This window comes from Phascolarctos cinereus, unplaced genomic scaffold (assembly GCF_003287225.1).
Source record: "Phascolarctos cinereus isolate Bilbo 61053 unplaced genomic scaffold, phaCin_HiC Scaffold_4;HRSCAF=312, whole genome shotgun sequence".
Lineage (NCBI taxonomy): Eukaryota > Metazoa > Chordata > Mammalia > Diprotodontia > Phascolarctidae > Phascolarctos > Phascolarctos cinereus.
In genome coordinates this window covers 655,338,502-655,364,829 of record NW_027555847.1, presented here as the reverse complement: position 1 = coordinate 655,364,829, position 26,328 = coordinate 655,338,502, and the positions used below count along the sequence as shown (strand labels likewise).

The 26,328-nt window shown below is 40.6% G+C and overlaps 1 protein-coding gene across 3 annotated transcripts in view; it reads left to right on the top strand.

Annotated features, from left to right (window-relative positions):
* IQANK1 (IQ motif and ankyrin repeat containing 1) overlaps positions 1-25,015 on the top strand; it is a 51,892-nt gene extending 26,877 nt beyond the window's left edge. For all 3 annotated transcript variants that reach the window (XM_078153864.1, XM_078153863.1, XM_078153862.1), the window contains 6 exons: positions 2,066-2,158; positions 23,486-23,594; positions 23,763-23,856; positions 24,012-24,146; positions 24,440-24,568; positions 24,786-25,015. In XM_078153864.1, the coding sequence (XP_078009990.1) occupies positions 2,066-2,158; positions 23,486-23,594; positions 23,763-23,856; positions 24,012-24,146; positions 24,440-24,568; positions 24,786-24,960 (735 nt within the window). In that variant the 3' untranslated portion in view covers positions 24,961-25,015. The remainder of the gene's footprint in view (positions 1-2,065; positions 2,159-23,485; positions 23,595-23,762; positions 23,857-24,011; positions 24,147-24,439; positions 24,569-24,785) is intronic.
* Positions 25,016-26,328: the final 1,313 nt, after the last annotated feature.

The following is a 26,328-nucleotide window of genomic DNA, read 5'->3' as shown; positions in this document are numbered from 1 at the left end:
CTTCAGATTAAACATTCCCATTCCATTGAACCACTAGGACCTATTGCCCAGTGCTCCCACCACCCTTTTCTGGATGCTTTCCAATCATTCGGTGTGGCATTAATCACAAGATGTGTTGTGGCTATGGAGACCAGAGCAGCACTATTCCTTTAGTCTTTACCCCAGACCTCTCTTAATGCAGCTTGGGCAGAAGAGCATTAGCATAGGGGAGGCCATGTCCACTGTTCACTCCTATTGGTCACAAAGTCCACTAAGACCCCATCCATATCTTTTTCACAGGAACTCTAATGTAGTCATTGTTCCTCCACTCTGCATCTGTGACCTTGGCTTTTTAAACCCAAATGTAAGAAATTACATTTATTCCTGCTACATTTTATCTTACTTGATTCACCCCATTGCTCTAACCTGTTGGGACCCTTATGAATCTTAACTTTATCATCAACTATATTAGAGATTCCTCTCAGTTCCATGTCATCTGAAAATCTCATAAGTACGCCTTTCTGGCTTCAAGGCATTGATAAAAACATTGAATATCACAGTACCAAAAGTAGAACTCTCAGACCACCCTTCAAACTGACATGAGCCTATCAATGACTACTCTTTGAGTCTAGTCATTCAGCCAATTCTGAATCTCCCTCATTGTATTATCAAAGGGCCCACATTTCTCCATTTTGTCCACAATGATAATATGAAATTATGCACTGAATGCTTTCTTCAATATATTATGTCTACAATATTCCTCTTATCTACCAGTCTAGCTACTGCGTCAGAAAAGGAAATGAGGCTTGGTCTGGCATAACCTGTTCTTGTTGAACCTGTTGTATTCTGATTGTGCATGCATACTTGTATGTGATTTTTCTTCCATATCTAAATGTTCTCAAACCATCTCTTTAGCCATGTCTTCCAGAATTTTGCCAGGAAGGGCAGCTAGGTGGCGCAGTGGATAGAGTACCGGCCCTGAAGTCAGGAGGACCTGCGTTCAAATGTGACCTCAGACATATAACATTTACTAGCTGTGTGACCTTGGGCAAGTCACTTAACCCCATTACCTAACCCCCCCCCCAAAAAAAGAAAAGAAAAACAGAATTTTGCCAGGAATAGAATCAAGCTCATTGTTCTATAGTTTGCAGAGTCGATACTCTTCTCTTTTTTGAAAATTGGGACAACTTTGCTGTTTTCCAATTCTGTAGCAACTTTTACCATTCTCCAAGATCTTTCAAAGATTATGCACAATGCATTAGCTGTCACATCTGCCAGTTGTTGTTGTTGTTGTTTTCAGTACCATGGGACAAAGTCCAAGTGTTGGCTTGAACTCACTGAGGAAAATTGGGCTGTCTTTTACCACCTCACTTATCTTGAATTTCTACTCCCTACTATTCTTTTGTTTTGTTCTTTTCCAACTAAGGAATGTTTGTCTTGGGAGAGAAAACAAAAGCAAAGTAAGGGTTGAATGGTTCTGTCTTCTCGCTGTTATCCTTCATCATCCACCTAGATCAGCAGTCCTTCAGTTTTAAATGCTCCCCTTGGTCACAGAATAGCTAAAAAGCCCATTTTGTTGTCCTTCACATTCCTTCCCAACTCATTCTGTGCTTCACTCCTCCTGACATTCTTCTTACAGGACAGTACTAGCCTTTTGTATTCATCCTCAGTTATCTGCTCTTGCAGATTTTTCTGTCCAAGTCTCTTTAGAATTTGAATTAGTCATTAAGGTCCCTGTACAGTCATTTGGCTTTTTAGCTCCTTTCTCTCCTCAGAATCATTTATGCTTGTTTCTTCTCCTCAAAACGAGTGCCCCCGCAAAGTTATGTGCCCCATTCCATGGTCCTCAAGAACCTAGCTTTCTTCCAAAAATCCAGATCTTCACATCTCAGGCCCTTTAAACACCAACATAGCCCTCCACTCTTAGGAAGCTCCACTCCTAAGTCCCCCTAACCAACGGTCCACAAACAGTTTTCCTGATCCTAGGATCCTTAAATCCAGAGCCCTCCAAACTCAGATTCCTATCATGAGCCTCCCATACAGAGCCGGCCAAGACTCAACCAACCTCTCTCCCTTCCCCCAACAGCTGCAAAGAGCCTACTGTGAACTTAACAGAAGGATCACAGAGCATGACAAATGTGAAAGGAAGAAGATGGATAAAACAGAGATCACTCTGCAGGTGGGAGAGGCACCATTACTGGAGGAGGGGGTCATACTGTGTGAGGGACGAGTCGCTGCAAAGAGGGCAGATGGGTCACTCTGGAGGCCTGGAGGAGTCTCCATGGGGAGGGAGACAGGAATGACATAAGAAGGACGGCCATCGCATGGGAGGGGTAATGACCAGAAAAAGTGCGCACTAGACGGACTGTGACAGTGAAGGGGAGAGTCACACAGCAGAATCGTGGATAAAGAATTGAGAGAGAGCTTGGAGGGCATCTCATCCAAACTCCTTATTTTACAGAGAAACCCAGAGGCTAAGTGACTTTCCCAGGGAATAAAACCCAGGGCCTCTGACTCCAAATCACAGGATCTGAGAATTAAAAGGGACCCGAATAGCCTAGTATCTATATCTATATCTAATGTAGTGTATATATATATATATATAAATCTAGTGTACATATAAAAAACAATCTAGTGCATATGTACCATTATGTATTATATAAACTATATAATATATAGTATATATATATATATACTATATATTATATATAAAATATATATATAATCTAGCGTAACTCATACATCGATGGGATGCCCATGATAATATATCTGACAAGTGAAGACCTCCTAGGAGGGGGAGCTCACCACTTCTCTAAGGCAACTCTTTCAGACAGTACTAATTGTTATCAGGTTTTACCTGTTATCACACAATGTTCTAGGTCTAGATAGCTCTAATTTTAAGGAACTTTTTTCCAGTGGATCTGAATCCAGGGTCTGAATCTAGTTTTGTGACAGTCTCATTTCCCCCATCATCTTCCTTAAGCTAGATGTGCCTGTCAGATCCATCAATTAGTAGAGCGAACATTTATTGTTTACTATATGCCTGGGATTCTGCTAAAACCTGGTGATAAAAGGAAAAAGCAAAGATTATCCCTGCCCTCAAGGAGTTTGCATTCTAATACGGGAGAGAACACATACAAGATGCATACAGAGTAGATGGGAGGCAGCCTTGGAGAGCAAGGCATTAGCAGGTCAGAGGAAGGCACAAAATGAGCAGATCCAGGCTCTAATCTTGGGGGCTAGGGTGGAGCTGGATGGAGATTAGACACAGAAAGCTTGACAATAACCCAAGACAATGCAAAGCTATTGTTAAAATGTGTGAAACAAACTGGTTTTCTCTCACATAATATGTTTTAGTTTGCCTGCCTTATTGAAGTCAATTATTTACATAGATTCCAAGTGCTACAGGAGTCCTCAGGAGAGGGAGAGTTCATTGTGGACTGTGATGAAGATTGCAGAGAAGACATGAGGGTGGAGTTGGGTCTTAGAGGATCAGGAGTTGAAGATATGTGAAGGAGTAGAAGAAGGGGGGATATCATAAACTAACGTGCAAATCTAGAAATGAGCCACTGTCTGGCTGGGGTGGGTGGGCATTAGGAGAATGGGGATGAGTAGTCTACTTTGGCTGGAGCCGAGAGTGGGCATGAGGGAAATAGTTGGAAATAGTTGTGGGATAAGACTGGAAAGGCAGATTGGGATCAGAGAGAGAGGAGGCTTGCATGATAGGCTACGGAGTGGGCATTTTATTCTGTGGTCAGTGGGGCACCATTGAAGTTTATAAGTGATGTGATCAGAGCTTTTCCCTTTAGAAGGGCTAGTCAAGCAGACTGGATTGGAAGGGAGAGAGAGCAGAGGAGGAGAGGCTACTTAGGAGGCTATTGTCCCAATGTACGCTAGCAGCCCTGAAGTCTGAACTACATTAGAGGCTGTTGGGGATGTTGAAGAGGGGACTGATGTGAGCGCTACTATAGAGGAAGAATAGATAAAGCTCAGTGATTGAGTAAAGGGTGGATAAAGGTGATGGGAATGGGACTGCAGTCCAGGCTTTCCTTGGTTCTGATGCCTCAACCCAAGTCACCGAATTACAGGAGCTTAGGATTGGAAAGGACCTCAGAGGCTACTTAGTCCACCCTGTACCTGAGCAAGAACCTGCTCTACAACAGACCCAACAAGCAACCTGGGCACCGTGCCCGGCATTTACAAAGACAAAAACCAAACGATCCTTCCCCTCAAGGAGCTTATGTTCTAGGGGAGGATACAATGTGATCATCTCTCCTTTGGGGGGTTTTGTGACTCCTCTCTTGGTTCTTCTGCCTGTCAGATCCTGCCCAGTCTCTTCTTCTGGGTCTTCATCCAAATCACAACCATTAAGTGGGCATGTCCAAGTCTCTTGTCTTGGGCTCTTTGGTCTCCCTTTATTCTCTCACTTAGGGATCTCATCAACTCCCAGGAATTCAATTGTCATCTCTATGTAGATGATTCCCAGATCTATATGTCTGTCTCTGGTTTTTCTCCTGAGCCCCAGTCCTACATTACCAGCTGCCTATTGGACATTTCACAACTGGATGTTCCAAGTGCTTCTCAAGCTCAATATAGCCAAAACAGAATTTATTATCTTTCCCCCAAAACCTTCCCCTTTTCTGAACTTCCTTATTATTGTTGAGGGCACCTCAACATAATCCCTCTAGCAACTTAGGTTCAAAACCTCAGTGTCATCCTTGACTCCTCCCTCTTGCTCACCTCATATAGCCAATCAGTTGCTAAACCTCATAATTTCTTTCCCTACAGCATCTCTCACATGTGTTCTCTACTCTTTACTCACACTGCTGTCACCCTAATTCAGGTCTTCATCACCTCTTGCCTGGACTATTGCAATGGCCTTCTAGTTGGATTCCTCACCTCAAGTCTCTCCCCACTCTAACCCATTTTCTGTTCCATTGTCAAAGTGATTTTCCTAAAGCATGAACCTGACCATGTTATTCCCCCTGCCAGCCAATTTTTTTTAGTCTGTTAAGATCTTTTTGGATCTTAATGGGCCCACCTCCTTTTATTAACATCCATGTTCTTGATGATGTCTTTTATAATTGCTCCTCACTCTTAAATTATCCCTGTTAATATGCAACTACCTGCTGGCATCCAGCTTGTGTCTTTCAAATGCCCTTCAGGTTGACTAAAATTTTAATTCTTCTGAGAGCATGGTACCATGTTCCATAAATCACAGTCATATCACACCACCAGGAAAATATTGGCATTAAAGAGAGTCTTTTAAGCAGAAAGAAGCTTAGAATCACTGAGCATGCTCCACAGTTTCCTATATGTGATATAGCATAAGTTCTCATTTGCTTCTGGTTCTAGCTCATCACCCATTGACAGGTCCATCCCAAAGGTGTGCAGTAATAGACCAACACAGAGGGCTGCTCAGCCAACAGTATGCCATTAACTTGACAATATGCATTCTTCATCTACTTGTTTTTTCCTCTGCGGATTTCTACCTGAACATTTTTGAGTGGCTTTTAGATCTCATTGAGGAAAGTCTAGTGTTTGGGGGCCTGGTGGAATCAGTACAGTGTCATCTCCAAGCAGTATCTGGAGAAGTTCATCATTTATAGGGAATCCCTCCTCCACTGGGACTCTGAACAGAACATTCTCCATGACTGTGGTGGACACCTTAGGTAAGTAACAAACATCTCACTGGTCTATTCCCTGCTTACTGTTAATGTTTAAGTGACTGTTGAATAAAATTCAGCAATCACGTTTGTCAGGTTTCTAATTGATATATGCATGGTGGATAATTTTACTGGTAAAGAACCTTTAAAGTTAAATTTTGTTCTTTGAATGATATGCTTTAAAAAAAATAATCCACAATTAAGAAATACAATGGGATTCTATATTCTCTAAACTCATTCCTATTATTATATTAAGGGAAATCTCTATGCCTGTGTTTAAATTTTTTTAAATTTGTGAATGAATGATGCATTTTATCAAAGGCCTTTTCTTTTATACTTTTTATATTATCTTTATTATTGCTAAGACTTATAGTGATTTTCTCCATTATTGAATATACATTCCTGGTAGAAGTACCATTTGGGTTATGAACAGTATTTTGATATGTTGTTTAATTCCATTTGTTATTATTTTGTTTAATATATTTGTGTCAGTATTCTTTAACACCTCCACAAAGTCCTACTCCAGTGCCTCAATGTGGCACAGAGATGATCTTACATTTTCAAAGACTTTATCAGCAAAGCATAAACCTGTTAACAGGTTCCGCCATGCTAGAAAACACATTAAGTATGGTTGTGGCAACAATGTACATCTGCTTTCCAGAGACCAATCTACCTAAGTACAGAGAGGCTTGTCATCAGTAGACTGGCCATTACGTATTTGGCCATAATAAAGAAAAATGCAAAATGGCCCTCAGCCCTTTGTGGCCACCTTATGCTTTTGCAATGACAGAAGCAGATGCTGCTCAGGGTCGTAAAGCTTTTAGGCTATCTATAAGCAATACATTAGTTATTGGCATTCTAAATATGTCGCTCTTGTCCAAATGAGAAAACAAAAAATAATCCCACCATAAAGAACTATTACGATGACAGGGAAACCCACTCAGATGACGAGAATGACTCTAAAATCTCTACAGGCAAAGCCTCAGAGAAAAACACAGCTTGGGTACAAGTTCAGCTAGAATTCCTGGAAGAAATGAAGCAAGAGTTTTAAATGATTTTATAAATGAAATGAGAGTGTTAAAGAAAAGAATTGAAAAAGAAATGAATTCTATGGGAGAAAGACATGGAAAAAAGAATTAACAACTCAACACAAGTGGTACAAAATCTTAACCAAATTATAGATCCCTTGAAAATTAGAATGGACCAAAGAGACATGAATGATTCCATGAAGCAATAAGAAATATTAAAACAATGTCAAAAGATTTTTTTTTAGGTAATTGGGGTTAAGTGACTTGCCCAGGGTCACACAGCTAGTAAGTGTCAAGTGTTTAGTCTAAGGCTGAATTGGAACTCAGGTCCTCCTGACTTCAGGGCCAGTGCTCTATCTACTGCACCACCTAGCTGCTCTCAAAAGATTTTAAGAATAGAAGAAAATATAAGATATCTCACATCAAAAACAACTCATCTGGGAAACAGATCAAGGAGAAACAATTTAAGAATCGTTGCACTGGGGGCAGTTAGGTGGCGCAGTAGATAGAGCACTGGCTCTGGAGTCAGGAGGACCTGAGTTCAAATTTGACCTCAGACCAAACACTTGACACTTACTAGCTGTGTGACCCTGGGCAAGTCACTTAACCCCCTTGCCTAGACAAAAAAAAAAAAAAGAATCGTTGGACTACATGAAATCTATGATCAAAAGAAGAGCTTGGATTTTAAGAAATCATGGAGGAAAACTACCCAGACATATTACAACAAGAAAGCAAGAAAGTAAAGTGGAAATAGAAATAACCACCAATCACTTCCTGAAGGAAACCTCAAAATTAAAACTCCTAGGAACACTAAAGCCAAAATCTAGCACTTCAAAGTCAAAGAAAAATTCTGTAAAGTGGCTAGAAAGAGCTAAAGTCTTGAGGAGCCAGTCAGAATTAGAGCTAATCAGAAATTTTACTTCCTTTTAGTGTTGATTTCATTCATATTATTGTAGTAATTGTCAATAGACAATAAGTATTTAGTAAGCACTTACTGTGTGCCAGGCAAGGAGTTTATAATCTAATGGGGATTAGATAGGAAGGAGAGGGGGAGGGGGAAAGTTACTTTGTATGGAGGGTGGGATGGGAATGATGAAAAGATAAAAAATTCTAAAATGAGGGCAGCTGGATGGGAAATGAAGAGATATCTGTGCTGTTCTCTTTCCTTAACTAGAGGAGTTTATGACTGCACCCTCCAAGCAGAGGGCCAGAGGGTACTGATAAGGTCTGAGTGACAAGGTTGGTTGGATTTTGCAAGATGGTGAAATTTCTCAATAATGAGTTTGCTGGGAACATGAACTCCAACATGGGGGATGGGCGTGGGGGGTAGTATGCAAGTTGTAAATTACATGTGTTGTTTTGGTTCTGTTTACTTGATACAAGTCTTTCCATTTTCTCTGAATTCTTCATATTCATAGTTTCTTATAGCATAATAATATTCCATTACATGAAATAGATTGTGTTTTAATTGACAAGTGTCATAGGAGCAATATCTACCCCACACAGGCTAGGCTAGTTCTTCTCTAGAAGGTAATGAAACCGTAGTCAAAGACTTACTTGGTACAGGGGACTAAGGCTCAGACCATTGACGTAGCTTCCCATTCACCCGTGTGTACAAGGAGTTTGGAGTTCCTCATACTTGGCACATACCGAGCATGTCTAGGATGCTTTCTTAGCAAACATGGAGTCAGGGAAATTGTAGCCACCTGAATCAACACTACATTCTTGCCAAACATTCTTTTCATGATATTGTTAAGTAAACTTACTGTTAAATCTTAAATGATTTGTGAGTATCTCATTTTGTTTTAGTTCTAAACCTGAACCATCAGAACCAGACTCTCCAAAACAACAGGTCACTGATATCTATGTAATTTCTGAGTCAGCCATCTGTGTGTAGTCACACTGACTCATTAAAGCAAAGCTCAAAATCAATATCAACTTAAAGAAGTAATAAAAATGAGAAAAAGATATGACACCCAACTGAGGCAACCCCAGTCACATCTACTTAAACAATCATCAGCTAACACTAAAAAAATAAAAATGGCAATCAGAACAGACTATTGCCATTTCCTAAGGCAGCTTAACCAATATAAATTATTCAGTTACCATATGAAGGAGAACAATATAGTCTACACAAATTATTTCCCAGATATATGTTAAAATCAAAGAGTCATGTGAATAAGCTTATCTGAAAAACATAACATCATTTTGTTTGGTAACCCTTTGGTTATTACCATCAAATGAGACACAAATGAGGTAGACATATGTTCACCCAAGATATTTGCCATTGTCTAGAGGATATCCAGCACAGGGTACAAGTACAGGAAGGATTCCATATAATTGTGAGGTCCTCCAAAATGCTCCTGTTTTTGAATGGCATTATGCTGATTGCTTCTAACACAGAAATGTCTGCTGAGATCCATAATCACCCAAAAGAGTTTGATCAAATTATGCAAGAAAAACCAAGTAGATAAACAATGACTTTTGTATATACTATAATAGGTAGTTGGATGGGCAATCTATAAATCTGGTCAATCAGAAAGTTTTGTATGTGTGTATGTGCATACACATGCATGTATATGTATGTATTGAGCAGACTCTGTGGATGGACAGTTATTTGGGTCCAGAATTGAAAAAAGGAAGAAACTGAGCTGGATTTCCTTTGGGAAATGGTACAAAACTTTAAATGTCCCCAAGCTTCTCCCTGAGATAAAAGCCAATCTCTTTTTAATACCAGTATTCTACTGACATTGTATGGATTTGAATCATGGACTACCAAAGTCTTGGAAGAAAGTTGAGAATAATGGTAAATAGAGAGTCATATGAACACAGTACAGATTAAGAATTGCTCAAGAGAAGTGGTATAAAGGATGTCATCAGAATGAATCTGACCAGAAAAGGTGGCCCATCTGTAGGGGAAGGGAGAGATGGCAGATAGCCCATTCTTCTCCTCCTTTTGTTTCATTGACACAAAGCAGAATTGCTTTTCTCCCTCCCTTTTTCTTTAACTCCTACTACTGATGATGATGGTGTGTCACTGATGATGCTGATGATTTTGATGGTGATGACAATGACAATAACACTGATGATGGTGACAGTAGTGATAATGGTGGCGGTAGTGGTGGTGGTCAGGGGTATAGTAGATTAGTTCAGACTAATAGGCAGAGGGCGGCTCACCTGGCTAGGAATGGAGAAGGAAAATAAAGGGATTAAGAACAAGGTATGTCCTCACCAGTCTCTGTAATCTGCTGGCTTCATTCACACCCAGGATTATCTGGTCTGCCCCATTCCTCACTCTGTTCTTATCCAGACTTCAAGGCTCCCTTGAGTCTATCAAATGGGTGATGGCCATTAGGAATTATTTAGCCCTCTGATCAGACACTCCAGCATGATGTGGTCCCAAATGTCTCCATTATAATTGCAATTCCTCCTTGGAAGTCTGTCAGATTCAAAATCACAAGCATTTGGGGGACTTTGTATAATATCTGTCCACCCATAAGACAGACACTTTTGATGCCTTGTTTCCATGGTAATGCCTCTGGGAAAGGAGAAGTTCAGGGTTAAGCTCTTTTAAATTTTCCATTTTTATTGATAATATTTTGTTTTTACGTCACCTTCTTCTTTAATTATTATCCCCCTCCCTGAAAAAAGGGAGGGGGAGAAAAAAACATCTCAGGAAAAAAATCGAATAAGCATATCAACCAAATTTAATAATATATGCAATATCTTTTTTTGCGGGGGTTAACTATAAAATATGAAATCATTTTATTTGCATCCAATTTATGTGTGCAGGAACTAACTAGATGTAAATTATAAACCTGCAGGCAAAGCTCAGCTATCTGAATTTAGGTAAGCAAATTAATTTACCTAGAATATAATATTCCTTTTCAAAGCCGTTGTTAAAAGTAGGTCATAACTAAATTTAGAACTTCTCAGAAGAAAACATGCTACATCTGCTAATACTACAATCTGTTTCAAACTGCAGTCCCACTCTCTGAACATATCAATTACAACACCAAATCACAGACTGTATCAAGGAGAGAAAAGGCACATTTACATCTGTAGCAAGTCTGCTCCGGGGTCAGTCTCTCAGAGTCAGGCTGCTACATCTCTCCCTCAGGGTTTGTAAGGGTAGCATTGAGGAGCTGGGAGCCTACTATTTCATGCTATCATTGTGAGCCCCTCTTCTGGACGAGTTACCCCCTTGTTAACCAGCACTTATTAGCACCCCAGTTCCATGTAATCAATTAGCATCAATTAGTTCTTACAAAGGGATATTCAAAGATAAAACAAAAAATAGAAGTATAGACATTTCCGCCTATGACCTCCTTAGTCTCCAAGGGGAGTGGACTCAGACTTAACACAGTTTATACGTAGCACTGGTCCTCCCCAAGTCATATCCAAATGCACTATCACTGCTGGATGATTCTTCATCTCAGCTGTTGCTGGTCTGGGTCCCTAATGTCACTTGTCAGGATATTGTTATTGGACTGGCTGCAAAACCTGTCATGGATTTGACCCCTGTTCTCCCAGATGGCCTGTTTTCTTGACTCTTCAAACTCACAGTCATACCCTCAAACTTCCTTTACCTAAAACAAAAGGGAAAAAATGCCAAGGCAAAGAACTGAGGGCCACATGTAGCCTCAGAGGAAGAGGGCCCAAGGCTTCTCCCTTTATATAATTTTCTTTTACCCGAAGTCATCAGTGAAGGAGTCAAACTAAGAGAAAAGAACCATCTAAGAGGAAGAGAGGCCAAGTCCAACTAATGCCTTTTCAAAGGACCCCCAACTGCAGTAAATTAAAAGGACTGCTACTCAACATGTGCTTGGCAGACTGGAACCAGTTCCATAAGGTCTACACATTTCTAAATTTCTCCACAGCACTTCTATGGTGCGCTATCATAACTCACCTGGGAATCGTCTCTCTGGCCTCTTCAGTCAATATGCATTTATTTATTGAGTGCCTGCCCAGTATGTGCCAGCCAGCTGTGCTAAGCATCAAGGATACAAAAAGAGTCAAAAGCCAGTCCTGCCCTCAAGGAGCTCACAATCTAATCTAAGCCCCCAGGCTTGCCTCAGCTGAACAAACTGATGCATGTTCATAAGGATTGGGCCCCCAGGCCGATCCTGCATCATACATCCATACAAGTAAAATGAGATCTTTATTTGCTTAGAACACTCATACAAATATAAAGTTTCAAAATACCAACCATCCGCTTCAGAAGAAGATTCTTCACAAGTAGAATAAAGAACTGATATGAGATAATCTACAGAAGTAATCACTTGTTTAAGGCTCAATTTATTCTCTTATTAAAACTTATAAAAGTCATGGAATAGGTAACACTGAGTTTAAGTATTTAATAAATACAAGTTCAGAAAATAATTAAGGAAATAAATTAAAAGTTAAAAATGTATATACTTTGCATATGTCCTCAATATCTTAGAAAGCTAATAATTAGTTAAACATTTTAACTTGTAATTGGACTAAGAATTACTGGTTAAGATCTATGGATCTTGAGAACTTCAGACTTCATGCACATAATTAGGTTTATGGCAAAGTGCTATTATGGAGACAGGCTTACCAAGGCTCAGTTCTGTGGCCCACAATGCTGAGTTCTCCAAAAAGCAGCATCTTTTCCTCTGGGTTTTATTTCATCTTTATGGCCATGATTGAAGTCAGCTTTTTCAGTGGATGTCATACCACACTAATATTGTTTTTCTGACAGGGATGCACAGTCTCCACGAATGGGCAACCCCATACTTAAACTAAAGCTCTACCTTCTGTAGTTAAAAACCTCCTTCTCTGACTCTATAGCTACTTTATTCCCTACTGGATGAGTGCAGCTCATTCATGTCTCTTCACTCTGACAAGCTGGTCTCTCATTGACTTGATATCCCTGCCCAGGTGCCGTGGAGTAGTCCAGTCAGCATCATTGCTGCTGCCACTGCCATACTGGATGGCATCAAGTCAGGTCTGGTGGTTGTGTGGGCCGGCATATGCAATGTTCTAAACCCATAATCCCTAATCTCCACAGAGGAGGAAGGTTGGCACATTTTTCTATCCCTTCTTCAGAACCAAATTTAAAGGTATTGCTTCAGCTGTGTCTTTTTTTTTCCTTTTTTCTTTTTGGCTAGGCAATGGGGTTGAGTGACTTGCCCAGGGTCACACAGCTAGTAAGTGTTATGTGTCTGAGGCCAGATTTGAACTCAGGTCCTCCTGAATCCAGGGCTGGTGTTCTATCCACTGCACCACCTAGCTGCCCTTGAGCTATGTCTTGAAAGAAGAGAGTGATTCTGAGAGGTAGTGGGAAGGAAGGAGTGTATTCCAGACATGGGGAAGAGGGGAGTAGAGGTGGAGGGAGCAGCCAGTGCAAAAGGCATAGTAGCTGGAGTGTTGTGTGAGGACCTGAAAGAAAGCTAGTTTGGATGGAGTGTGGGAAGGAGAGGAATGTATCATAAGACTAAAGAGATGAGTCGGACACCCTTTGTAAAAAGGTCAAACGGAGGAGTTTTTATGTTATTCTACATGAAATAGGAAGCTACTGAATTTGATTAAGGGAATGACATGGTCACATCTGTACTTTAAAAAAATCTTTGGCTAGTCTGTAGGATAGACAGAAACAGTGAGAGACTTGTAGCAGAGAAACCAATTAGAAGGCTATTACAATAATTTAAGTGAGAGGTGGTGAGGCCTAAACTAAGGTAACAGCTGTGTGAATTAAGAAAAAAAAATCTTTTAAAAAGAATCGTGTGCAAGAGATGTTACAAAGGTAGAATTGGCAAGATTTGTCCAATGATTAGATATGTAAGGTCAGGGAGAAGAGAAATCAGGGATAACGCTGAGGCTACAAACCTGGGATTCAGGAAGGACACCGTACCTTCAGCAGTGAAATTTGCAAGATGGAAGAGTTTGGGAGGAAAGAGAGCTTGTTCAGTTTTGGATGTGTTGAGTTTCAAGAGGTCTCCGGGACACTCAGTTTGAAATGTCTAATTGGTTAAAGGGATACTGTGGAGGATAAAACCAGTTTAAAGAAAGCTTGTTGAGAGATGCAACTTGGCAAAGTCAGGCAAGAGCATTCAAAGATGAAATCGGGAAGAGAGCAACACTTGAAATAAAAATGGAAGAGCTCTACAAGGGATTTTTATAACAAATTCTTTTCCATATCAAGGGAAATGGGAACCGCCATACCTGGCCCTTGATATCACAGAACCAGATATCTTTACCAAAGTAGAATAAGAGGAGAAAGACAGCAAAAGCAGCTGCCCCAAAGATTACACAATTTTGAAGATGCCGAGGGATTGATTCACAAGGACTGTGAAACAGGATACCAATGGCATCAGAAAAAATCTAAGACACTAGTAATACAAAATGGAAAAAAAAAAAAGATGGCCGAGAGCATCAGTGACTACAAGCCTAAAGGCTTGTCCTCTCCTGCTTGTAAATTTTATGAGAATAGTCTACATATGTATCAAGGAGAAGCTAGGTGGTACAGTAGATAAAGCCTTGGCCCTGGAGTCAAGAAGACTTGAGTTCTAATCCAGTCTTAGATATTTACTAGTTGTGTGACCCTGACTGATGGGGATAATAATAGGGACTACCTCCCATAGTTGTGAAGATAAAATGAGATAATAATTGTAAAGTGCTTAGCATAGTGCCTGACACATAGTAGGTGCTTTATAAATGTGAGCTATTATTAAGGGTGGGAAACACAGGATCTGCCAATGATATTGCTTAGTAGATGACTTCTTTACCGTTACACAATTGACTTAAAGGTATAAAGAACACACCTAAATTAAGTTGCTTAATCAGTACCATCCAATCGAACTACCAAAAATTATTTTATAGAGCTAGGAAAATAATAAAATTCACCTAGAAGGACAAAAAGTCAAGAATATGAAAGGAATTAACGAAAAACAAATGCAAAGGAAGGTGGCCTGACCATACCAGACCTGAAACTGTATTATAAAGCAGCAATCATCAAACCTATTGGGTACTGGCTAAGAGATGGAGTGGTGGATCAGTGGGAAAGATTAATTACACAAGACACAGTAGCCAATGACTATAGTAACCTGCTGTTTGAGAAACTCAAAGACTGCAGCTTCTGGGTTAAGAACTCACTATTTGACAAAAACTGCGGGAAAAACTGAAAAATGGTATGGAAGAAACTAGGCATAGACCAACATCTCACATCCTATACCAAAATAAGGTTGAAATGGGTACATTGTGATTTAAATATAAAGAGTGATCCCATAAGCAAATTAAGAGAGCAGGGAATAGTTTACCTATCAGATCTATGGAGAAGGGAAGAATTTATAACCAAACAAGAGATACAGAACACTATGAAATGCAAAACGGATAATATTGATCACATTAAATTCAAAAGGGTTTGCACAAACAAAACCAATGCAACCAAAATTAGAAGGCAAAGCAGAAAGCTGGGAAATAATTTTTACAGCCAGTGTTTCTAATAAAGACCTCATTTCTAAAATATAGAGAGAACTGGGGCAGCTAGGTGGCTCAATGGATAGAGCTCCAGCCTTGGAGTCAGGAGGACGTGAGTACAAATATGGCCTCAGACACTTGACACTTACTAGCTGTGTGACCCTGGGCAAGTCACTTAACCCCGATTACCTCACCAAAAATAAAATAAAATAAAATATATAGAGAACTGAGTCAAATTTGTGAGAATACAAGTTACTCCCCAATTGATAAATGGTTAAAAGATATGAGCAGGCAATTTTCAGAGGAAGAAATTAAAGCTATTTATAGTCATATGAAAAAAATGCTCTAAAGCACTATTGATTAGAGAAATGCAAATTTAAAAACCTCTGAGGTACCACCTCACACCCATCAGATTGCCTAATATGACAGAAAAGGAAAATGATAAATGTTGGAGAAGGGGTGGGAAAATTGGAACATAATGCATTGTTTGTAGAATTGTAAACCAATCCAACCATTCTGGAGAGCAATTTGGAATTATGCCCAAAGGGCTATAAAACTGAATACCTTTTGGTTCATCATTCCACTATTAGGTCTGTATCCCAAAAAGATCATAAAAAAAGGGGAAAGGACCCACATGTACAAAAATATTTATAGCTGCTCTTTTTGTGGTGGCAAAGAATTGGAAATTGAGGTAATGCCAATCAATTGGGCAAATGACTAAACAAGTTGTGGTATATGAATGTAGCAGAATACTACTGTTCCATAAGAAATGATGAGCAGGTGGATTTCAGAAAAACCTGGAAAGACTTACACGAACTGATGCTGAGTGAAGTGAGCAGAACCAAGAGAACACTGTACACAGTATCAGCAACCTTGTGTGATGATCAACTATGAATAGACTTAGGTCTTGTTAACAACACAATGATCCAAGCCAATTCCAAAAGACTCTTGATGGAAAATACTATCCACCTCTAGAGAAAGAATTATGGAGTCTGAATGCAGAGTGAAGCATACTATTTTCACTATTTTTTTGTTTTTTTTGTTTTTTCTTGTGGTTTTTCCATTTTGTTCTGATACTTCTTTCACAACATGACTAATATGGAAATATGTTTAACATGGTTGTGTATGTATAACCTATATCAGATTGCTTGCTGTGTTGGGGAAGGGGGAGGGAAGGTAGGGAGAGAGAAAAATTTGGAACTCAAAATCCTACCCAAATGAATATTGAAAACTGTTTTTACATATAATTAGAAAAAAAATAAAATACTACTAAGTGCAAAATAAAATAAAATATCTCTGAGGTATCACAAAAAAAAAAAAGAACTTACTATTCAACAAAAACTCCTGGGAAAACTGGAAAGCAGTCTGACAAAAACTAGGCATAGATCAACAACTCACCTCATATGTTAAGATAAAGTCAAAATGGTTATATGATTTAGAAATGAAGAAATGATATCATAATTTAAGGGAGCATGGACAAAATTACCTGCCAGATCTATGGATAAAAGAAGATTTTGTAACCAAACAAGAGGTAGAGAGGATCATAGAAGGTAAAATAGATAAATTTGATCGTGTTAAGTTTTAAAATTTTTGCACAAACAAAACTAATGCATCTAAAATTAGAAGGAAAGAAGGAAACTGGGGGAAAGTTTTACAGCAAGTTTCTCAAATATATAGGGAACTTGGCCAAATTTGTATTTACAAAAGAGACATTCCTTGATTGATAAATGGTCGAAAGATATGAACAGTTTTCAGAAGAAGAAATATAATCTATCAAAAGTCATATAAAAATTCTGTAAATCACTAATAATTAAAAAATGCAAATTAAAACAACTCTGAGGTTGTTTTACCTTACACCCGTCAGATTTGCTAAGATGACGGAAAAGGAAAATGATAAATACTGAGGGGATGTGGAAAAATAAGGACACTAACACACTGTTGGTAGAACTGTGAACTGGTCCAACCATTCTGGAGAACAATTTGGAACTATGCCCAAATGGCTATAAAACTGACTCAGCAATACCACTACTAGGATTATATCCAAAAGAGGTCAAAGAAAAAGGGAAAGGACTTACATACACAAAAATATTTATAGCAACTTTTTGTGGTAACAAAGAATTTGAGATTCAGGGGATGCCCATCAGTTGGAGAATAGCTGAACAAGTTAGGGCATATGGTCGTGATGCAATGTTATTGTGCTATAAGAAATGAAGAGCAGGCAGATTTCAGAAAAATCTGTATTTACATGAACTGGTGCTGAGTGAAGTGAACAGGACCAGGAGAACATTGTACACAGTAACAGCAACATTGTGCAACGATCAGCTATGATTGACTTAGCTCTTCTCAGGAATACAATGATCCAAGGCAGTTCCAAAAGATTCATGATGAAAAATGCTATTCGCATCCAGAGAAAAAAACTGATAGAGTCTGAATGTACACCGAAGCATACTGTTTTCACTTTCTTTGAGTTTTTGTGGTTTATTCCTTTTGTTCTAGTTCTTCTTTCACAACATGACTAATGTGGAAATAATTAACATGATTGTACATGTATAACCTATATCAGATTGCTTGATGTCTTTGGGGGGTGGGGAGGGAGGGAGAAGAATTTGGAACTCAAAATCTTATGAAAAATGAATGTTGAAAACTATCTTTACATGTAATTGCAAAAAATAAGATACTATTTACATTTTAAAAATAAAATAGACAACCCCCCCCCCAAAAAAAAAGGTATGAAGAATAGAACATTTAAATCTAATGGCCTTTTTTCAACCTTTATCCTTCTGGACCTTTTTGCAGCCTTTGATACTTTATCACACTCTCTTCTCCAAGATATTTTCTTCTCCTTAGGTTTTCATGACACTGCTTCCTCCTGATTCTTTACCTGTCTGACTGCTGCTTTTCAGTCCCTTTTGTGGTTTTTTCAATCCAATGTTTGCCTACTAACTGAGTCTCCTAAGGTTCTGTCCTGGTCCTTCTTTTCTTCTCCCTCTGTATTACATTATATGTTCTGTATTTCACTCTAATACACACACACACACACACACACACACACACACACACACACACACATAAAATATCTTCCTCTATGTGTTGACTTGGTGATCTCATCAGCTCCCATGGGCTCAATTATTATCTCTTATCTTTATGCAAATGATTCCTAGATCTATATATCCAACCCTAACCTCTCTCCTGAGCTCCAGTCTAGCATTACCAACTTCTGAACATCTCAAACAGCATGTCTCATAGGCATCTGAAATTCAACATGTCAAAAACAGAACGCATTACCTTTTCCCCAAAACCCTTCTTCCCAATCACCTAGACTCACAAATTCAGTGTTACCCTTGAACCTTCTCTTAGATGGTCCCACAAATCCAAACTGTTGCTGAGTATTGTCATTTTTACATTCACATCTCCCATATAAGTGCCCCCCTCCTTCTCCATTGACACAAAAACCACGTTAGTACAGACTCTTATCACCTCATATCTGGACCATTGTAATTGCCTGCTGGGTAGTCTTCCTGCCTCAAGGTTCTCCTCACTACGATCCATTCTACACTTAGCAGTCAAAAAATTTTCCTAAAGCACAGATCTGACCATGTCACCCCACCACCACCACCACCACTACTCAGTAAATTCCACTGGCTCCCTGTCCCCTCCAGGATCAAATATAATATCCTCTGTTTGACTTTTAAAGCCCTTCACAGCTTTGTCCCTTCCTATCTTTCTAGTTGTCTTACACTTTACTCCATTCCATATAATTTTTGATCCTATAATGCCTGCCTTCTTGCTGTTCCCCACACAGCCATCCATCTCTCAACTCCATGCCTTTTTACTGGCTGTCTCCTCATGCTTGGCAAGCTCTCCCTCTTCACCTCTGTCTTCTGACTTCCCTGACTTCTTTCAAGACTTAGTTCAAATTCCACCTTGTAGAAGAAAGCTTTGCCAGTCCCCTCCACTAATAGTGCCTTCCCTCTGAAATTTTATGCCCTTTACACTGTATATATGTGTATGTACATAGATGTTTTACCTATTGTCTCCTCCATTGGAATATGAACTTCTTGAGAGCAAGGATTGTTTTTGCCCCCTTTAGTATCCTCAGCACTTACCACAATTTCCAGTAATGTAATAGACTCTTAGTAATGATTGTTGACCAATTGAAATCCCATTGTGCTGGGTTTCTTGTTGACAATAAAAAAACAAAACACCTTTTGATTCAGTAGAGCAAAGTACTCCCTTAAAGGCTTCCTTCCAACAAGGTGTCTCCCATGTGTTCATCAGAATTTCCCAAGTTTCCTTGATAATATAACAAGAAAGGTAACTTTATTCAGTGACCCTCTAGTCATTAATATTAGATTGGCTATAAAATATATAGACATAGGATCACCAATGGTGCTTGCCGGCATCACGTAAGAGATCTGTGACAAAGTCTTAGTTTAAGAGAGATTCCAGACATTCTGTTCACAGATGACATTGTTATGGCTGCATGAAGCCCCAAAACATTTGCGGAGCCACCTGAACCACTCAAAACAGTTAAGCCTAACCATCCATGCAGGGAAAGAATATATTTGTGAATGAAGAATTTCTGCTGTTCAGATATTGACATACAGTTAGATGGATAACCTATAAAGTTCATGCATCAGCATATAGATCTAGGATAGACACTGTAAATTGACAACAAATTGAGTTCAGAATTGAGGAGAACCAGCTGTACTGTTTTTGAGAAATTGCAGTGTTCCTTTAATGACCTTAACATTACAAAATTCCATCTTCTTACCATCTGTGTTTTTTGAAGGTTCTATGGCTACAAGTCATGGAACATCAGTCTCCAAAAACTTAAAAATAGGTGTCACTCAGACGGCAATGGTGGGTGTGAGAGGGCTGGACCTCATAACAAATAAGGAACTGTGAAGAAAAACCAGAGTGAAGGATACCATCCTAACAAGATCTGATCGGAAAAAATGAGCTGGTCAAGAGGCAAATGCAGGAGATAAACGATGGACAGCCTGTGAGCATCACTGTTCTTCTATTGATGTAAAGAGAAAATAAGAACCCTGCTCCCCCTGCACAGAAGGTGGATCCCTTTTGCTGAACTTATGGGAAGACGTGAACACGTGCTGCACAAGATGGGTAGGCATGGGAGTAGCTAGGTGGTGCACTGGATAGAGCTCTGGCCCTGGAGTCAGGAGGACCTGAGTTCAAATCCAGCCTCAGACACTTGACACTTAACTAGCTGTGTGACCCTGGGCAGGTCACTTAATCCCAATCGCCTCACAAAAAAAAAATGGGTAGGCACGAATGGGGGGTAATTTGCATAGCTGAGGGAACACCCCCCTTAGCTGACAGATCCATTTGAGTATGGGGAGTCAACAATACCAGAACAAAATTCTCATGATTTAACTTTGTTAGTATGATTAATAAGAAATTGACCTTTGACCAGGGTATTCCTGGTCACACCCCCTGTGTAATGTAGGTTAAGATCACATGAACTTTTGTGTTGCCAGGTGAAACTGTTGACTAATACCAAGCTTGCAAACTAGTCTTTTTCTGAGACTGGGTTATTTAACTTCTTTTTTCTTATTTGGTTAAACTAGGCATTTTATAGTTTTATAGATAATCATTTTGTTTAATTTGTTGGTTTTATTGGTATATAGTTAGGCAAAATAATTTCTTAAAATTTCCTTATTCATTTGTTGTGACTTTTTTTTCCTTTTTGATGCTGTTGATATGGTTTTCCTCTTTGTTTAATCAAAGTAGCTAATGGTTTACCTATTTATTGATTTTTTAAACTCTTACTTATTAATCCATTCCTATTGATGTTTGTTTTGATTTTGGTTTGGGGTTTTTTGTTTGTTTTATTTGGGGGGGGGGGCTTTTGCCATAATCTTTTTTCAAATTTAGACAATTTAGCCATAGCCAATTTTCTTTCCTTTGTCTCAACAACTTTACAGCCACATTCCACTTCTCTTCACTTTCACTAACCTCTTCACTTACCTTGGCAGTATACTTTCCAGGGATGTCCACATAGATGATGAGGTTGATGCACACATTGCCAGAGCTAGCTTGTGTTTGGGAAGCTCCAAAGGAAAGTATGGGAAAGAAGAAGTATTAGGTTACCTACCAAACAAGGTCTACAGAGCCATTATGCTGACCACATTGTTGCATGCTTGTGAAACCTGGACAGTACACCAGTGCCATGCCAGGAAATTGAATCACTTCCATTTGAACTGTCTTAGGAAGATTCTGAAGATCACCAGGCAAGCTAAGATACCACACACTGAGGTACTTTCTGAAGCTGAACTGCCAAGCATTCAAACTCTACTGCAGGGTGCAACTCTGATGGGCTGGCCACGTTGTTTGAATGCCAAACGTACACTTGCCTAAAAGACTATTTTACAAGAACTCACACAGGGCAGGGGCTCACATGGTGGTCAGAAGAAGTGATATGAGGACATTCTCAAGGTCTCTCTGTAGAACTTTGGAACTGATTGTAAAACGTGGGATACATTGTCATAGGATCATCTGGCATGACGTGTCTGCATCAAAAAAGGTTCCATGCTCTATGAGGAAAGCAGAATTTCAGTAGCTCAAAAGAAATGTGAGATAGGCAAATTTTAGAGACCTCTCCACTCCAAATGCTTACATGGACTAGTTGTACCTAATCTGTAGTAGAGTCTTCTGAGCTTGTATTGATTGGTCTGATCAGCCATAGTTCAACACACCGTATATTGACCCCGACATGATGATGTCATTTCAGTCTTCTTCAAGCATGAAGGACCAACGACAACTTCTCATTTGTTCCACCAGTTTATTTTTACCAATTTATTTTAGAATAATTAGCTTTTTTTTAAACTTACCTTGCCTTGCTTTACCTTGCTAACTACCATCTTATCTCCTACTCCTTAATCCTGCTCTTTGTCCTGTAACCTTCTCTCACAAAAGCCTAAAGTGGAATCTAGACCTGACAAGAGTTCGCTTTCAAATTCCTCATTTATCCCAAATTTCTCCTCAAAATCAATCTCTGACCTTCTTTACAAGACCAGTCACCTCTTCTCATGCCCTTCTCAGAAAACTGTCTTCCAGAGAATCTAATAGTAGAATCTGTTCCTACTGAATTTCATCTTATTTGATTAGGCCCAGTGTTTTAACTTTTTGAGATTTGCAATACTGATTTTGGTAGCTTTCTCTCTTAGCATCATGTCATTTGCAAATCTGATAATTGTGCCTTCATCTGAGTCATTAGCAAACATGTTGAATAGCACATCTCTCAGAGAGATATAACCTTGGGGCTCTCTGCTAGAGACTTTCCAAGCTGACGTTGAACCACTGATGACTACTCTTTGGATCCTGTCCAAAGTAGTTCCAAATTCATCTAACTATATTATCATCTAGCCTACTTTTCTCCATAAGGATATAATGGAAAATTTTGTCATAAATGTGAAGTCCGGTAACACCGTGTGTTTGACATTTACCTCATCAACCACTGTAATGAACCTATCAGAAAAGGAAATTAATTTAGTCTAGCACATCTTATTGTTGATGAAGCCATGCTAGATCTTAATGATCATTACTTTCCTTTCTAACTAATCACAAACCATCCTTTTAATAATATTTCCTAAGATTTTGCAAGAAATCAAAACTGAGTTAATCAATATGCAGTTTGAGAAACCTACCACTTCCATTTTGAAAGTCAGAACATTTGCCCTTCTCCAGTCCTGCAGCTTCTTTCCCATTTTCCAGTTTTTCAAAGTTCACTGACAGTAGTTGAACAATCACATTTTTCAGTTCCACAGGATAGAATTCACCTAAACCTGGCAACAAGTTAATTGAAGGCCACTAGGTTCTCTCTTACTATCTCTTCATTTATATTATGTTTCAGTTCCTTATTGATTATACTTCTCTCCTTCTCCATATGAAGATCATTCTGGTTGGCAGAGAAAACAAACAATATAATAGTTGACTCATTCTACAATCTCTTCATTGTCAGTTACCATCATTCTATCCCTCTCAAGCCATTGCCCTATCTCTTCTCTGATCATTCTCTTTCTCCCACAAAGGATGGGGGTGGGGTGGGGTGGGAGGGTTCACATAGCTGAAGAGTGATGCAGAGGATAATGAGAAGTCACATTTGGGGATAATACTGTGAAGGTCACAGTCTAAGTGGTCACTGAAGAAGGACACACCCAGGGAGGCCAAAGGTAGTTATATTGGGGGATTCATTGTGCAACCATTTTATCTTGAGGGTGGCAGAAGGTTACAATGGAAGGCTGGGGATTTGGTAGGAGAATGGGCCAAGGTAAGTATGTGCAAGTTTAAGGATTTCCAGGTCAGGGAAGTTTTGGCATTAGGAATCACAGATATCACAATTCTTAGGCCATCAAAGATGCTGAGACTCTGGTGGATGAGTTGCGGCTAGCAGCAGAGAAGGCAGAAGAGAAGCTGGCACTGGCTCGGCTGGAGCTGAGAGAGCAGACCCAGGAGGGTAGGTACCTGGGCCTGCCCACTTGGGGACTTAGGACCCCGGCTGAGCTGGGGCCCTTTGGCTCTCCCACTGGCCCATCGGAAAGGACGGGGGGTGAAGGGAGAGGGAATGTGGACGTTCTGGGGGTTGGGGCAAGACCCTCGGGTCTCCATTCTAATCGCCCCACAGAGGAAGGGGAGCTACCCGGGCTGAAGTGTCCAGCGGCTGAACTTCATGATGTATTGCTCAAGGATGTGGGTGATCGGACCCAGAGCGACGGGCGGTCAGTGCAGGGTGGACAATGGGCCTTGGGGCATTGGGATGATCAGAAGGATCTGGGGAGTTGGGAAGTTATTTTAACTGAAGGGACGTTAGTGTGACTCAGTGATAAGGGGTGGAGAGCAAAGTCAAAACTGTGTCATCATTGGCCTCCCCCAGGTGGCCTCTGGTTATTGATCCCACAGGCCAGGCAGCCACATTCCTTCGCTACCAGGACACCAACTACCTGGACACCCTCAACCCAGCCCATATGCAGCCTGACCGTGTGCGCCTGGCACTGCTTGGGGCCCTCAGGTGTGGGGAAAGGGAGGCAAAGCCTGTCCTGATCCAAAAACCCAATTAGTTCCCAGGGCAGCTTCTCCTAAAGCTTGAATGACCCCTTCCTCACCTTGATTCTGGTCTCACCATACAACCAGACCCCCTTTGTTTTTTGCCATTCATTCTAATACCCCTCCTCAGTGGATCCCCTATTCCTTCTTCATCCTTTCTTCCTCCTGACAATAGGCCTCCCAGGCATATAGGCCCAGGGGTAAGGAGTAGAGGAGATATCCATGACATGCGCCCCCACCCCTGGTTCTGGCATCTAGGTTTGGGAAACCCCTCGTGTTTGATATGCGTGAGATTGACATGTTTGAGGTCGTGAAAAGGCAGCTAGACGCCATCCAGCCTGAACTAGCCCAGGACCTTCTCTCCAAGAACCTGCTAAATAAGGACAGGTGTGTGGGAGAAGGAGACTTAGGGAGGCTATGATGGGGGGGAGCTGAGGGTAGAGGGGGCAACCCTTCCATAGACTTCTGCCTATCTTAGTACCCTCCCTGACCCCGTTGACTGCAGCAGCTCCCTAATCCAGCTGACCATCCCTGTCCCTACTGATCCTCTTTGACCACGGTGACCTTCTAACTCCACTGACCATCGCTGACCCCTTACCTCCAGATTCCTGTCCCTGCTTCGCCCTGGGGATGGTCCTGAGTATAACCACAACCAGTTCCAGATCTCTAGGACCATGCACTTCAAGGTCTTCTTCCTAACAAAGACCCGAAGGCCACCAGACTCCCAGCTGCAGACCCTACTCCCCATCCAGGTGCTACTGCCCAAGGACCAATACTAGACATCTTGCAACAAAAAAGGGGAAGGGAGGGCGGGGCTGGACAATAAACTGTGTGTAGGCATTGGGCACCATCCATGGTTGGGATTGGGAAAAGGAGATTGGTAGTGAGGAGGAGGATGGAAGATGCATGTATCTGGATCAGGATATGTGTGTCATGGGGAAGTATATGTAGGTATTTGTGTGTGTATGTGTGTGCATGTGTATGTGCATGTGCATGTGTGTGTGTTTGAGTCAGAATGGGGCAGGGGAGCATTGTGTCACAACCTGTTCCTGCTTTTATTTTGGGGAAGCGGGCTGCATTTGTGTGGCTATATCTGCCTTTGTGGGTATATCTCTATGTTTCAGGATGGAGGAAGGAGGACACTGCGTATATATAATAGGTTGTTGGCAACTCATTTACTTTGCCCAGCACTTCCACCAGCCTTAGTTACAAGGAGCAAAGGGTTTTCCCTCTTGATTTCCTGCCCTGGCAAATCCTCAACTGGCCACTAGGTGGTAGGAGGTAAGCAGCGCAGGCCAAGCACGCCGAAGGCCATGGTATCCTTGAAAATCTTGTGCCTAAGGAGCAGAGTCCTGTAGAAACTACCCTGGCTCTTGGACAGACCTCCAAGCCCTGGTTTTTCCATTTTCTCCACCCAACCCTTAGTCCTGGCAGCACTAGGGTAAATCAATCACACACGTAGAGCTTTGGGTTACAAGCTTCTACTGGATGTCAGAAGTGGTCACTGTATCAACTTTGAAATGAGTCAGAAGCCGTAGCATGTTTCTGAGGGCAGGAATAAGGAGCTTTCATTGATGACCCCACAAAAGGAGGTGCCACTGTGCCATCCCAGAGTCATAAATTCTGAGTTAAAAGGAAAGAGGTTAGAGCATCTAGTTTGACTCTCTCATTTTATAACTAGAGAAAATTAGGGCCTAGAGAGGAGGAGTGACCTGCCCAGAGTCACAGAGGGAGAAGATAAGGCTTAAAGCCAGGTCTTCTGACTCCAAAGCTAGTGTGCTTTTGATTGTTACATCAGCACAGAGCATTTCATTGTCAGTTTCCTCATCTGAAAAATGATGGGGGGGCTAGGTGGTACCGTGCACAGAGTGCCAGCCTGGGGTTAGGAGGACCTGAGTTTAAATCCCTCCTCAGATACTTACTAGCTATGTGACCCCAGGCAAGTCACTTAGCCCTGTCTGCCTCAGTTCCTCCTCTGTAAAATGAGCTGGAGAAGGAAATGGCAAACCATACCAGTGTCTTTACCAAGAAAATCCCAAATGGGCTTACAAATAATCAAACACAACTAATCAATCCCTCCCCCTCCCCCCAAAAAATGAAGGGGATGGCCTCTGGGTGCCTTCCAGTCCTAAATCTGTCTGCTTAGT